Here is a 15,848-nt window from a genome sequence, read left to right as displayed (position 1 = left end):
TGTTCCTACTAATATATCCTTTCATCCAACACAAATCTCTTGATGCTCACTTCATCATGATGGCATACTAACATCAACCTATTACCAAAATTATGAGTTGGTCCATCCTTGTTGACACCATCATTGTATAGTGTTGATGTCATCATTCTTTTAAAATTTCCTATTGATGTTACCTTTTTCACACCCTAAAAAATATTGAACTCTTTCAAAGTCACATTTTCAACCATTCCATACCCTATTTTATCTCACGAGTCTATCCTAACCTCAACATTTTGAAAGACTTTTGAGTGTTGGAGTTTCCTTTGTGGACTTCTCCTTCCCTACACCTTGTTTTAGTGTGACTTTCCAAGCAACTTTGAAGTCTAATAAGCCCAACTACAAGATTTTGACATGAGTTCCTCTTGAACTCCGAAGTACAATAGTCTCACTAAGTTTTTCCAATTTTATTTAACTTATCAAAACATCCCTTAAGGCCATGAGATCGCCAAAGAGGACCTAACATGAACAAGAAAAGTATTAATAGTTGAGGGCATCATGTTTTCACTTCCCAAGAGGATTAGACTATAGTTTTGTTATGTTTTTAAAGTGGTTTTTGCTAACAATTGGTTGTAAGTAATTAGGGTTTCAACTATAACTCGGTTTGGCTCTACATCTAATGGATGAAAACCCTAAAATCATTTTTATGTTCGTAGAAGCATGATTCGATGGCTAGAGATACAATGACTATGCTAGAGTTATTGTAACCATTATTTTTCTTGTATTGACCAATTTTTCATGTCTTTTGGATGATCATACAATGCATTTTATGAATATTTTCATGTCTTCAACACAAATTTGGATGTAGGTTGGTAACTTATTTATTCATAGATCTTCATGAGTGGATTCTCAAATATTATTGTCATGTTTGACCTTGGGGTAGCACTTTTGAGGCAAAGTAAGTGGTAATTATAGTGGCATGGGTTGAAGTCATGTACATTTATTGAGCCACATTTTTTTGCTATAATTCCAAATCTATGTAAGAGTTTTGTGATTAATTGAAAATGGTTAGTCTTTTTACATTTGTAAAGGAAAAAGGCTCATCTAGGTCAAGCTCAAAATTATATTGCAACCTAAGTAAATGAATGTAACAAAGATTTTTTATTTCATATGATATTTTGTAATGCCAAAGTCAGATTTTATCAAAAAATCAATAGAAGACGTGTCTATTCCTTCAAATTTATTTTATCACACGAGTTATTTAAGAGCTTTAGAAGATTCAAGGAACAATTGAGTTCGCATGTGCTGATATTTGTGTTAATCTATGTTAGTTTGCATTCAAATAGTGCAATAAAATTATTTTGTATTTTTATAGTTCTATGTTGAAACGAGAATCTTTGGTGAGAATCTTTCTTTCTTGGACTAATTTAGAATTACTAAGTAGAGGCACACTATTGGGACTAAAAGGCATGTGATGGTTTAAACTCTACAGATAGAGCCAAGCATATTAAACTTATTTGAGAATTAGGGCTTGCTTTGCCATTAGTGTTTCATTTGAATTTGACTTTATTGTAATATTAGGCATCGATCAACCTTGAAGGCCAACCTTGAAGGCCAACCATTCACACCCACTAAAATCAAGAAAAATCACAAGTTGTTTCTTTCAATCTTCTTTGTCTATTCATTATATGTAGTTTATTGTTATGAACTTTGCTACATTTTTTTGTAATTTTATGATTGTATTGAAGTAGTTGCAAAATGTATTGAAGTAGGTTAGTTGTGTGTATGTTATTTTATTGAATATATCTCAAGTGATTTGTGGCTAAGACTTATCTTTAGCTACATCAATTAACCTAACTTCCTGAAATAGATCTATAGATTGAAGTAAAGAAACTCCCACAAAGCCATTTTGTGGGGATTTCTTTTGAGTATTGACTATTTTATTCTCTAAAGGATCTACAAAATTACTCTCTCGAGCTTGGTAGGGTTCAAAGTGTAGAAGTGACTGAAATTCCCTTATTTGTTGATCTTTTATGATCTCTAAGTCAAAGATAGGTATCCTCCTTGTGCACAATTTGGTCACATAAATCACAACTTCGTGAGAACCTTAGAGTCAAGGATTAGTAAAGAAAAACCACCAATGCAATGTGTATGGGAAATAGCATATAGTTTCATTCAATTCTAGTTATATCAAAGCTAATGAAAAATTAGAGGTTATTCATAGCAATGTATTTGGTCTTGTGAATGTTGTGCCTTCAAATGTAAAACATCACTAATGTGTTTCATTTTATTGATGACTTCTCTAGATATAGATAGGTTTATTTTTTAAAGCATGAATCTATTGTATTTTCAACAAGTAAAGAGTTTAAACCATTTGTTGAGAAAGAGATAAATAGGAAAGTAAAGTTTTAAGAATAGAATAGATAACGGTGTTGAGTTTTTCTCTAGAAACTAATTATTGTAGATGTGAAAGGATTGTTAGACAAAAAGGAAATCTATATAATCCATAGAAAAATGAAGTAGAAAAAAATATGAACAAGACTTTGATGAACATAGCTAGAAGCAAGTTAAGTAGTGCCAAACTTGTATAACGCTTTTGAACTAAAGCAGTTCACATTGCTTGTTACTTGATTAACAAGTTTTCCATTTTTACTTTGGTTGAGAAAACACCTTATGAGGTATGGATAAGTTAAATACCATAAATTTACAAAGCATGTATTAAAGTTCCTAAAGATAGACATTCTAAGCTTAATTTTAGAGATAGAAAGTGTTTCAAGGATTATAAGCTTTGGAATATGTAGCATTAAACATGTATTCTAAAGATGTTAATTTCAAAAATCATACATATAGAACAATGATAGGATGTACAAAATGATGGAGGAGAAGGTTGAACTTCAAATTCTAATGAGGAACAAGAGCCTCTTGTTACACCTCTCAAAAGGTCCACGAGGAAACACGAGGAAACAAAATTCAATTGAAAGGTGTGGCCCTTTGATTATAGTTTTCTATTAGCTCTATCATGTTATGACAATGAACCTAGATCTATGAACGAGGATTTGTCTACAAATGAATAGGAATCCTAGTTAAAGGCCATGAAAGATTATATTAAATATTTGTAATATGTAACATATGGGATCTAGGGGAAGAGCACCAGTAGTTGAGCATATACCAATTGTTGTGAGGCTTGTTGATACCTTTTGTTTCAAAAATTGAACAAATAAAACCTATTGTTTGAAACATACAATACCAATTTTTGTTAGGAAATGTACCATTAGTTGTTAGGAAATGTACTAATATTGTAAAAAGTAACCAATCAGGTGATGTCATATCAGCTGCACAACTATTGGGGCCTCTTTTGCACGCCTATTGGTCTCACTTTTTGGGGGGGCTGTTTTGGATACCTTGGCAAAAAGCATGCTGATGTGGCACCATACTTGATGATGTGGTGCTGAAAGCTTAGTTATAAGCAGGGGACTTGCCAAGTAAGCTACTGTAAAAAATTGGGAATGATTTGAAATTTCCACGTAAGATTTTGAGAAGCGCGAAGTTAGGGTGCTCAACTATTGGTGCTCTTCCCCTAGTCGAGTTTTGTGAAGGGAGGAAAGCCATTGGATGTAAATGGCTATTTAAAAAAGAAATTTAGATAGAGGTGTAAGTCGGAGTGGTGCAATCAGAAGAAACCCATTTAATTCCTTTTAGCTATTAATTTTTAATTTTTCTTAGAAAATGGATGTAAAACCAACTTTTCTACATGGAAATCTTGACGTTTCGATTAATCTATGGGTGTGTAGAAACCTTCGGTAACAAAAAGCTATTGCCTGCATGAATTCAGGCCAAATGGATGGACGCTCACAGCAGACCTCTCCACTAATTTTCTTTTTGAAATTTTGCAAATTTTGTTTTGTTTCAATATATGTTAGTGCTACACAGGATAAATGTTAAAAGACTATTTCTTTCTCGATTAATGGTTTCGGTTTAGACAACTTAAGCATCGAATTTCAGCCATAATATCTTCAAAACTATGAAGTCATGGACAAACTATTCTTGACAAGAAATTCAAGTTATTCAAGCATTGATTACCAATGCATGTATTTGATACCATTCATATGTGAATTTTGGCCATGATTGCTTCACTGTTTTTCCCCATTGCAGGTACGCTATTTTTTCTGATAGTCAAGACAAAATCGTCTTCAAAATGAACATAAACTAAATCAGTAAATACATTAGTCTAATCAATAATATCATGAGTCATTGCTCAGAAGCAACAGAACATCCCTTCCTGGTCTGTTCAGAAGCATCAACTTGACGCAGTGCTGTAGAGCTGAGCTTTTCACCATTTTCCCCTTCGATGACCAGGTCAACCACTTCCAACTTCAATTGAGATAAACCTCTTTCAGCCCTTCTTTTATTGACAGACAGCCCACCAGCAAAAGTTTCCTTGCTAACAACGATGGCATCTAGATCACTATCCACAATGGATGGACCATAGGGATCGGTGATAGGTTCCACATGCACTTGTAATTCTGGTTTGATAGACTTAATGTATCTTTCAACAGCTCCAATTCTCTTTTCCACAGGTTCAATCAAGTGAGCAAGCTCTTTGTTTGCCAGCATTGGTCCGGTGCACACACCAACAACCACTCTTCCCCTTGTCAATTCTGCTGCAGCCTTGAGAAGACGACGATGCCCATCATGCAACCTATCAAAGGTGCCTCCTAAAACAACAGCATCATATGAGTTGAGTGGAGAGATGATTTTTGAAGCATCCATACCTTCAGAATTGTTATTGTTAAGCTCTTCAGTTGCTAAATTTGGAGGAGGCATTGGCTAACCTAGACCTCTCCACTACTTGGTTACCTCTGCTTTCTATTTTGCTAGTTACTTTTCATGACTAAACATTTCTCAGAGTCAGTTGAATGTGTCATCTCTTTCTTGTCAAAAATGTTTTCTCTGCCACCTGAATCATCATCAGAATCGTCAGCATAAACATGTACGAGTTTGTATACTTTACAGTGTTTTGCAAATAAACATGACTCCACGGTACCTAAATGGAAAGAAACTATGTTAATACCATGAATATCAAAAGTAGAGCAGTGGATATAGAAAGTAGATCATCTAATAAAAAACAAGCGATAGACTAAAAAGTTAACTCTACTACCTAAACAAACAAGAGGCTACAAGCATTGTAAACAATGTTACCTACTAATTACACTTATCATGCAGTTCAAATCCCATGGTACAAGGCCCGTATACCACAAAGTTGATCTATAATTAGATCAAAAAACGCCCATTCACAGTGTAAACTGTTATTTTTGATGTATTCATTTCGTGGAAGAGTAATATTGATAAACTGAGATCCAACTAGATATGAAGCTTTGTGAATATCCAGTGCAAAATTAATACACCGGAAGATGATCCAACTGCGAGCTGGTTTGTATCTACAAATGAACGCATATTGGAACTGTTCTGCTATCCAGCAGTCATTTTAAATTCTTTTATTGCACTTCTCAGTAGAAATTACCTTTCAAATATCCCTACAGTTTTACTTTGAAATTAGCAAGGAGCTACTAAAAATATATAAAAGGAGAAAGGACTGAAGAAGAGGCATACTTGAGAAAATAAAGGAGTGGAGTGAGAAGGTTTGCTCCAATAGAATCCCAAGCTATTTCTCAAAATCCATCTTTAAACAGCTTTCTATCATACAATTCTGCTCTTCTTTAACACTTAGGTTACGTGAAACCAGTTATGCTTTCCTTCCAAAGGAAAACAGTCACGTACTGAAAGCCAATTTGTGAAGGATTATAAGCTTTGAAAGAAAAGCTACTGTGAGTATATTTTTGGCCTATGCTTTGAAGAGTTTACTTTGGTCTATAAGACATATTTTTTCAATTCCAAGAAAAAGAAAAAAACTACTTGTTTTTAAATTTAAAGGCATTTCCACAGCATAGAGATATAGAGAGCAAATAAAATAGAGTTTAGCCCATGAATTGTCCAAATGAAAAGTATGTCTATAATAGCAGAAAGCAGTGTAGCACGTAAGCTTTGCTACTAAATGATTCTTTGTTAAGTTATGTATGAAGAGTGGGATGTCTGGCTTCCCTATGCTATCGGTTTGATCACATGAAGAGTGCAATTGGGTTTGCTTAATGCTACTAAAGTAAAATAGCAGAATGCAATGTAGCATGTAAGCTTTGCTACCAAATGATTCTTTGGTAAGTTTTGTATGAAGAATGGGATGTCTGGCTCCCATATGCCATTGGTTTGATCACATGAAGAGTGCAATTGGGTTGGCCTAATGCTACTAAAGTTTTGCATGGACAACTCTATAAGTGTATCATAATCTTTTTCTTGAGATGATAAATTGAGTTTATGGTGCTTTGAAATTGGGTTTTTATCAAAAAGATTTTCCCAAGGTACATCTGTTGAATTTCATGATCAGATTAACAATAATGAGCAGGAAATAATAATGCAGTCACAAGGATCAAAGCACACAAATAGAAAGGGCACACAACACAAGTTTACCCTGGGAAAACCTCCCTCTTGGAGGTGAAAAACCCAGCAACAAGATCCAAGTTTATATTAGACAATATCAGCATACAACTTTGCTTACTGCACTTGAAGCAACATATAAATAAGAACAGCAGACTGAAGATTCCAAACTAGGGCACAAGGAATAGCTTGAGAGACTTAACTGAACTATCAAGATTTGTTGTTTGCTATCATGCAGAGCATAGGAGTGAATTTGCTGACTGTGGATATGATTCGCTGCCACTGAGACAATTCGCTGTTCCTAGGAATGAATCGCTGACACAAGAAGATAGTTCGCTGCTCTTTGAAAGCTGATTCACATAAGGCTAGCAATGAATAATATATATGTCTATTGTGTAGAATGAATCTTGTTTATATACAAGATTCATGTTTAAGTCTTCTAAGTCGGCTTTAACCAATTCTTTATTTTACATATTCTACTTTGCACTTTGGCGCCCAATTTGGGGCCTACATAACTTGCAATTTGTGCCACGTTACCTTTTGGACCCAGCCCTATTGCTTGTCCACACGTTACATTTGGGAATAGGACCCAGCCCTATAGACATCAATTGCTTAAACTACACGTTACATGTGAATAGGACCCAGCTGAGTCTCCACGTTACATCAAGAAGAAGGGCCCAGCCCTATAAGGATTTAAATCCTTATTTATTTTCTTCACTAAGTTACAATAAACTAACACTCCCTCTTAACTAGGGAGGAAAATAAATACATAACCATATTCATATGGACAATCCCATGGCATGAATAATTACAATGTTTAAGATTAGGGCCAAGCCCTAATAGTACAATCAATATACAATTTGTGATTTGGTCAAGCAATTATGTTACAATGAACCTTTACATGATCTTCTCTTGCAATGCTTGCAGAGAATGAAAACAACGCTTCATAACTTTACACTGCATGTAACACCATGATCTTTCATCATGCACATCCGCAGAGGATGACAGAGACCTTTCCATATGCACACCTACAATAATTAATACTCAAAGATTTGTATAACCATACAACATAAATCATGCACAACCGCAGAGGATACATAAGCTTCTTCACTGAGAAGAACAATCTATCACCTTGCACACCGCAGAGGGTGAACTCACCTTGCACTCCGCAGAGGGTAAGAAATAACCGCCACCTTGCACTCCGCAGAGGGTGGACTCACCTTGCACTCCACAGAGGGTGAGACAGAACTGCCACCTTGCACTCCACAGAGGGTGGATGATGCAACCAATGTATCATAGAATATAACCGAAACACTTGTTAGTTTCAACATAGAATATGATAAAGGAAAACATTTGCAATAATCAAGTAACACATTTATCAATTCCATCATTAGAGCAATAGATCACAATGATTAGAAACCAACAATAAGATTCTACTGAAATAAAGAGTATTTTGAAGATGTCACGGGACTCCCTCTAAAACCCTATCTAGAAGATAAATCCACAACAAATTTTTGACTTAAAGTTGGAACCAAGCTTAAATCTAAAACAGAATTTAACTTAAGGATGGATCAACAAACCAATAGATCAAAAGAGGAAATCTTCACGATTGTGAGGATTTGATACTTCATTTATGTTTGCATCTTCTTGCTCATCCTGAATTTGACAGTCCCTTGCAAAGTGGCCACGTTTGTTGCATCGGAAACATCGGATGTGGGATAAGTCTCTTGGTCTTTTTTTTGAAGGAGGGGTAGGAAAGCTGAAATCTCTATTTCTCTTGAAATCATTTTTCTTCCAATGGCTGTCTTCCTTCTTAGCCAAGAGGACATGTTGCTCATCATAAGGGTTCTTAATTTTTCCCTTCGCAGTCAACCGAGACTCTTCTTGAATGCAATCTACCATTAATTGATCAAACTTAGGAAGCTCAACTCTGGCACAAATTCCTTGAACAAATGGTTCCCAAGAGGGAGGAAGACCATTTAGGGCAATCATAGATAGGTCATTGTCTTCAATGCTCTTCCCAACGTTGGCAAGCCGATCTCTCAACTCAAAGATTCTCATGAAGTAAGCAGCAACAGGTTCTTCTTTCTCTAATTTGATGTAGGAGAGCTGATTCCTTAAGGCAAGGATGTAGCTGGTATTGTTGACTTCGTACATCTTTTCCAACGTAGAGAACATCTCCCTGGCAGACTTCTTCATGGAGATGGATGGCACCAAATGATTTTTGACGGAGTCTATTATTATCCTTTGAGCTTGGAAGTCCTCCTTCTTCCAATCTTCTTTCTCACTTGCACCCTCAGGTTCCTTAGCATTCTTGCTAACATATTCAGCAAGATCATTCAATGCCATCATTATCCTGACCTTCCAAGAAGAGAAATTTGTGTGACCCCAACCTATCTTCAGACCTGATATAAGAAGCCATGTGGACTAAACTTTTGAACAACAGGTTAGAAGGAAGCACAAATCTCATTACAATCTCTATACAGACCTAGGGCTCTGATACCATATTGAATTTCGTGATCAGATTAACAATAATGAGCAGGAAATAATAATGCAATCACAAGGATCAAAGCACACAAATAGAACGGGCACACAACACAAGTTTACCCTAGGAAAACCTCCCTCTTGGAGGTGAAAAACCCAGCAACAAGATCCAAGTTTATATTAGACAATATCAGCATACAACTTTGCTTACTGCACTTGAAGTAACATATAAATAAGAACAGCAGACTGAAGATTCCAAACTAGAGCACAAGGAATAGCTTGAGAGACTTATCTGCACTATCAAGATTTGTTGTTTGCTGTCATGCAGAGCAAAGGAGTGAATTTGCTGACTGTGGATATGATTCGCTGCCACTGAGACAATTCGCTGTTCCTAGGAATGAATCGCTGACACAAGAAGATAGTTCGCTGCTCTTTGAAGGCTGATTCACATAAGGCTAGCAATGAATAATATATATGTCTATTGTGTAGAATGAATCTTGTTTATATGCAAGATTCATGTTTAAGTCTTCTAAGTTGGCTTTAACCAATTCTTTATTTTACATATTCTACTTTGCACTTTGGCGCCCAATTTGGGGCCTACATAACTTGCAATTTGTGCCATGTTACCTTTTGGACCCAGCCCTATTGCTTGTCCACACGTTACATTTGGGAATAGGAACCAGCCCTTTAGACATTAATTGCTTAAACTACACGTTACATGTGAATAGGACCCAGCTAAGTCTCCACGTTACATCTAGAAGAAGGGGCCAGCTGAGCCTCCACATTACATCAAGAAGAAGGGCCCAGCCCTATAAGGATTTGAATCCTTATTTATTTTCTTCACTAAGTTACAATAAACTAACAACATCCAGTGTTATCTTTGTGTTTATGCTTTGTTAGTCCCTACATAGATGAATATTCTCTTGCTAGCACAAGAGGATTGGAATCCACCAGCATATTCCTTGTGGCATCATCTAGAGCTAACATTGTACAGGAGGTGATTTCTTTAAATTTTGTAGGTTTAATTTACTTTTTGCTTTTGCAGGTTTTTTAATTGCAAGGGGAAGGTACCTCATACTGATCAATAGTAGCAAAAATCATTTGGGGAAAAAATCGGCAAACCAAAAGTATAAGATTTTTTGAAAAAATCGGAAAAAAATCGGCAAACAATTGAGGAAAAATCAGATTAAAAAAAAACATAAAAAAATTGTAAAAAAAGAGACTCTTTTTTTTTTTAAACTTAAGGGCATTTCCATAGCATAGAGATATAAAGAGCAAATAAAATAGAGTAACCCATGAATTGTAGAAAATAATTTTTTGTTGTTTATATTCATATTACTGATTATATAGGCAAATATTCAGTTAACTTTTTAAGAGAGCAGTCACCAAATACACCAAATAGTTGTCTAAGTCTGAGATCAAATATTAGCTAAGTCTATGTTGTAATTAAGATCAAAAGTTAACAGACAATAGTAAAAGTGGAAGCCATTTTGAAGTGATCCAAGAATTTCATTGTGATTGAGTCCTTTTTATGGGGTTAATTCAATATTTTAGAAAGCTTATCAAATCATATTCCACAATTGCAATGCTTTATATCATAGCAAAAAATCTTTTGGGGAAAAAATCGGCAAATCAAAAGTATAAGATTTTTTGAAAAAATGGGTAAAAATTTAGATTTTAAAAAATCATAAAAAATTGTAGAAAAAGAGACAAATTACTTTTTTTTTAAAACTTAAGGGCATTTCCATAGCATAGAGATATGGAGAGTAAATAAAATAGAGTTTATCCCATGAATTGTAGAAAATAGATTTTTGTTATTTATATTCATATTGCTGATTACATAGGCAAATATCCATTTAACGTTTTACAAGGGCAGTCACCAAATACACCAATAGTTGTCTAAGTCTGAGATCAAAGATTGGCTAAGTCTTTGAAGTAGCTTAGATCAAAATTTATCAAACAGAGATCCAGCTATTGTTAGGAATTCAATAAAAGTGGAAGCCATTTTGAAGTGATCCAAGACTTTCATTGTGATTGAGGCAAGGAGTTTTCTAGGGGTAGTTCAATATTTGAGAAAGCTTATCAAATTATATTCCACGGTTGCAATGCTTTATATTCCTTGATGGCAATTGGTAAGTCTTTTATATGGGATAGAATTCAACAAAAGGCATTTGTTTAGCTTAAGTAATAGATTAGCAAACCATTGGTTTTGGCAATACCTAGCTTGCAACTACTATTTTAGGTAGAGACAAATTTTAATGATTGTGTTTTGAAGGCTCTTTTATTACAACTATGTAAGCTTATTTATTGTCATCAGATTTATTTTGTGGAGCACTTTGGATATATTGCTCACATAATGAATTGTATGTCTTTGTTTGAGCAAAAATTAACTATATCAACTATAAATTAAAAATCATATATCTATATCTATATATATTATATATGTCTTCGGGCTTTTAGTGTTGTAGTAGAAACATTCCATTGGTGAGGCAACCACCAAGGTTCAAACCTCTGTTGGGCCATTAAGCTTGTGGATTTTTTGCCTTTGTTGGGTCATTGAGGTCATGGGTTTGAACAAGTGAAGTGTGGGGAATGATGAAACCCCCGAAAATGGACAAAATAACAAACTTTTTCAACATTTATTCCACATTGACTTTGATTCGTCTTGGATCAACCCTATTTCTAAGCAATTCAGTAATCTCATGAGTTTTTCTAGGGTTTTGCAAGTTTTTACAATGATATTTTTCACTTTTTTTGCCATTTTGGGGGGGTTTTAACATGATTTTAATGTGATTTAAATGCAAAAAATCATTCAAAATTCAGTCAACGATTGGTCAATAATTTTTTCATGAATCGGGATTTTTTCGGGGAATAAATCGGCTAGCTCCAAGATTCAGGATAAATCGGGTATAATCACGATTTTTTGTAGATTATTGATTCTATGGATCAAACTGCTGGTAGGGTCAATGTCCCCCAAGTACAAGAGGATTGGAATCCACTAGCATATTCCTTGTGGCATATTTAGCACTAACATTGTAGAGGAGGTGATTTATTTCAATTTTATTGTGATGTCCCCTATTGGAGTATACCTGATTTTTTCCCAAAGTAACAATTCCAACAACATAATTTGTTTACAAAAAAATATTCTATAATTAAATCATCTAATAAGTATTGAACTTTTAAAGTAAATAAGCAATTAACATTTAAGAAATGATAGACAATATCTCCTATTTGGATCCATTCTATACTTTCCACTTCCAACAACCAACCATAGTAGGGATTGGAGGGGAAAGCATGATAGGACACTGTTGTGACGTTTTCACACATCGCCCCATTGCAAATGGGGACCCCTGTTTTTTGCTTTTTTAGGGTTTGTTTTTTTGGTCTTTTAGGGTTTTGTTAGTTAGCCTTTGCATTTTGAGTGTCGCCCAGGTGATCACATGGATAAGCAAGTCCGGCTTGAGTGATGTCTTGATCCTGAAATTTGGCTAAGTCTGGAATGTCCTGAAAATTTGGTTAAGTCTGAAAGTCCTGATCCTGAAATTTGGCTAAGTCTGGAATGTCCTGATCCTGAAATTTGACTAAGTCTGAAAGCTGAAAAACCTCCAAAAACTAGATTTTGCAATATAACTCCTGGAGGTCTGAAACCACTCTCAAACATCCTGAAAGTATATATGGAATATAACTTAATTACTTAAATGTTATATTCTATAAAAATTATCCTGATGGAGAGTTCAAAAAGTCAAATTTCGCTCCTGTCCTTCACTGAGGATCCGGAGCGAAAAGCGCTCCTGTCCCTCTCCAAGGGTCCAAGGCGAATCGCTCATGTCCCTCACCAAGGGTCCAGAGCGAAAAAGCTTAGTGGAGTCATTCCTGACCTTGTTTGGACAAATTGAGACATCAAAGGCATGAAGGAGGACGTAATCAACCCATTGAAGATAGTTTTGAAAGTTAACAAGGCATAAATGAGCACATAAAGGCCAGGGCGCTCCTGTCCCTCTCCAAGGGACCAGAGCGATTTTTCCTCAGGGCAAGTTTTTGGCAAAAGGAAGGCAAGTTTCGCGTTTGAGGTGGGTGAAGGAAGACGCAATCGATCCGTTGAAGATAATTTTCGAAGCTAGCAAAACACAAGTGAGCTTATAAATGCAAAATCGCTCCTGTCCCTCTCCCAGGGACCTGGGCGAAAAACACATTAGCTAACCTTCCTCTCCAAATTCGGACGAATCCAAGTCAAGACGCAAGGTCAAAATGATGTTTAAAAGGTTTCACGGAAGAATGAAGTAACAAAGGCCATCAAGTTGATGAAAAATGGCTAGGGCGCTCCTGTCCCTCTCTAAGGGACCAGAGCGAAATGTTCAACATGCCTAATAGCCTAACGATTGAAATACCATTTCTCATTTTCACGACTTAAGATAAAATGGAGAAAGCATGTTTTGTGCCTTAAAGGTAATTCAAGGACGATGAGATCAAGAATTTGCACAAACAACTAAATGGCGCTCCTATCCTTCACTCAAGGACCAGGGCGAAAATCTTGGGAAAGCACGTTTTTGCCTTGAAGAGGCGGGTTGAACATGCATAGAAGAGATGAACAAGGTCATTGCTTACCTCCAAACTTGATTTGGCGATCTAAAGGACAAAGACCAAGGACAAAAGATGAAATCGCTCCTGTCCCTCACCAAGGGACCAGGGCGAAAATGCTTTAAAGTGCACTCATTTCAAAGATCGAATAAATTGAACTCAAAATTCTAAGTAAAAATGCCATCTTGGATGTCAAAAATGAGGTCTTGGACGTAAAAAACAAGAAGTGTGAGGTCCAAAAGGTATAGGCGCTCCTGTCCCTCTCCAAGGGACCAGAGCGATCTTGTTGATATCTATTATTTTCCCATGCTTGGGCGCCAATATCCTTCAAATTGCATTAAATGCCAAATTCAATAAAACCTTGAAATATTTTGAAATTATATTGACATTTAATGATGGCGCATGGCATTTAATAATTAATTTTGAGCCTTAAAATCGAAATTTTTAATTATAAAGGCATTTGAAATTAATTATTATTAATTTAAAAATAAAATTGAAGCGCTTGGGGTATTATTTAATGTTTTTATAAAGTCGGCCTCTTCTTTTATTAAATTTTTATTTATTTTTGGCCTATTTTCCAAGTCGGCCTATGGGAAATTGCAATGGTCAGCGCCTATATAGTGGGGGTATCTTGAGCGATGTTAATCCATCATTCACTCATTCACTCAAGTGCGATTTGGAGAAGAGCAACAAGGGGCGAAATTTGGTCTAGGAAGGAGCGATTTTTGTTGAAGGCTAGAGGTGGAGCGAATTTTCCTCAAGGCGTTGAAGGCTAGAGGTGGTGAAGTTGATAGAAGAAGCACATTTTGAAGACTTCGATCCACATTTTGCCTAGCAAACTTGCTTAATTTTGCATCTTTTCTTAGATTTAGTTCTCAAGTGGAGGTATGGCGAGATTCTCCTAGTCTCAATTTTGAATTTTCAATTTTCAATTTCAAGTGGCTTAGTTAAATTTAGGAAATGATAATTCAAAGATTTATCATGAGGTTTCCTAATTTAAAACTTAAATCCTCTTTCTAGTCTATATTTCCACGTTGCAAAACATGTTACTAATTTTGAAATGTTGTGTAGGTATCAAGATGGCGACTCCCAAACTCGAAGGATCTACAAGTCGGAAGGCTCTCATCAAGGAAAATCAAGCCAGATCAAGGACGGTCTCCTCCATGACGATCAAGCAAGGACAAGGGCGACCTCCTCCAGTCTAGCATCGACAAGGACGGCCTTCTTTGGACTAACGTCATCAAGGGCGACTTCTCCAATCCAGTATTCCAAGGCAAGGTACATCAATCATCCTGCAAATCAAGGACACAAGAAGTCAGAGCAAGGGTTCGTTGAAGAAGCAAATAGTTCCAGATGAATTAATTAAAGCTAGCTTCTCAACAACATCAAGTTGAATATTTACCAAGTTACAAGTGTCAGATGAGGTGGCATCCCAGTCATCACTCCTCCAGTCAGTGTGGTCCACCTCAGCATGTCCAGATTCAATGTACCTAACTCATGGAAGGTGGCACAAACTCCGATGTACCTACCCCAGCTATCCATTGGTGGAATTTTCTAGAGAGGACATGTGTCCAAGCAATACAATTTTATCATTGGTCAAGCATTAAATGTTATGTAATGGTTGTAACAAACCCTAATTAGGGTTTTCATTGTTGAATCTTGGCCATTGATCTCGAATTGATCTAAGCCATCGAATTGTATTGAGGGCACTATATAAGCCCGGGCATTTCATTTTGTAAAGGCAGTTAGGAAATAGTTAGGAAATAGTTAGGAATAGTTGGAAGCAGTTAGAAGATAGAAATAGAATAGTAATTAGAGTAGAGTAGAGAGAGAAGGCAAAGATTGTTGCCAAGATGTTGTTGTAAAAGACTTGTAACTTCATTGAAGAAATGGTGAAATTTATGGGTCGATTCGACAATTTGCATGGTCTTTATACTTCTCATGTTTGATTTCATGTTATTAGATGAGTGGAAGAAATGTGCTTGATTGATGGTGGAATTCGTACATCCATACTACTAGCAGTTTGTTGATTGCAGACTTGCCTTGCGTAGTCAACTGGAATCATTCAGCTTAAGCTTAACTTCAATTGTCGCTTCTTCATTGATATGCATCAACCTGATGGTGTCTATGCCTGCAGTGATGATTTGAACATCATAAAGCTTTCCTTCGAAGATCGCACTAGCCTTGTGGAGATGGTCCTGCGATGTCAAAACAAGACCTAGTTAGAATTTCATCAAAGATCAATCATTGCTCTTACATTCTTAGTGTTAGGATTAGATCCTTTCCTCGCCCTCATCTTTTTTCCTTTTTTCAAGTCAAAG

General features: G+C 35.9%; 1 protein-coding gene across 3 annotated transcripts in view; it reads right to left on the bottom strand.

Annotated features, from left to right (window-relative positions):
• Positions 1-4,006: 4,006 nt before the first annotated feature.
• Positions 4,007-15,848, bottom strand: part of LOC131029665 (phosphopantetheine adenylyltransferase) — a 62,314-nt gene continuing 50,472 nt past the window's right edge. For 2 of the 3 annotated variants that reach the window (XM_057960257.2, XM_057960265.2), the window contains one exon: positions 4,007-4,933. In XM_057960257.2, the coding sequence (XP_057816240.1) occupies positions 4,225-4,800 (576 nt within the window). In that variant the 5' untranslated portion in view covers positions 4,801-4,933 and the 3' untranslated portion in view covers positions 4,007-4,224. Of the gene's footprint in view, positions 5,021-15,848 lie in introns of all 3 variants that reach the window. The other variant, XM_057960262.2, reaches the window with a different exon arrangement.

The sequence above is a fragment of the Cryptomeria japonica genome, chromosome 10, assembly GCF_030272615.1.
Source record: "Cryptomeria japonica chromosome 10, Sugi_1.0, whole genome shotgun sequence".
NCBI lineage: Eukaryota > Viridiplantae > Streptophyta > Pinopsida > Cupressales > Cupressaceae > Cryptomeria > Cryptomeria japonica.
The sequence above is the reverse complement of the archived record's forward strand: the minus strand, read 5'-3'. Positions and strand labels throughout refer to the sequence as shown.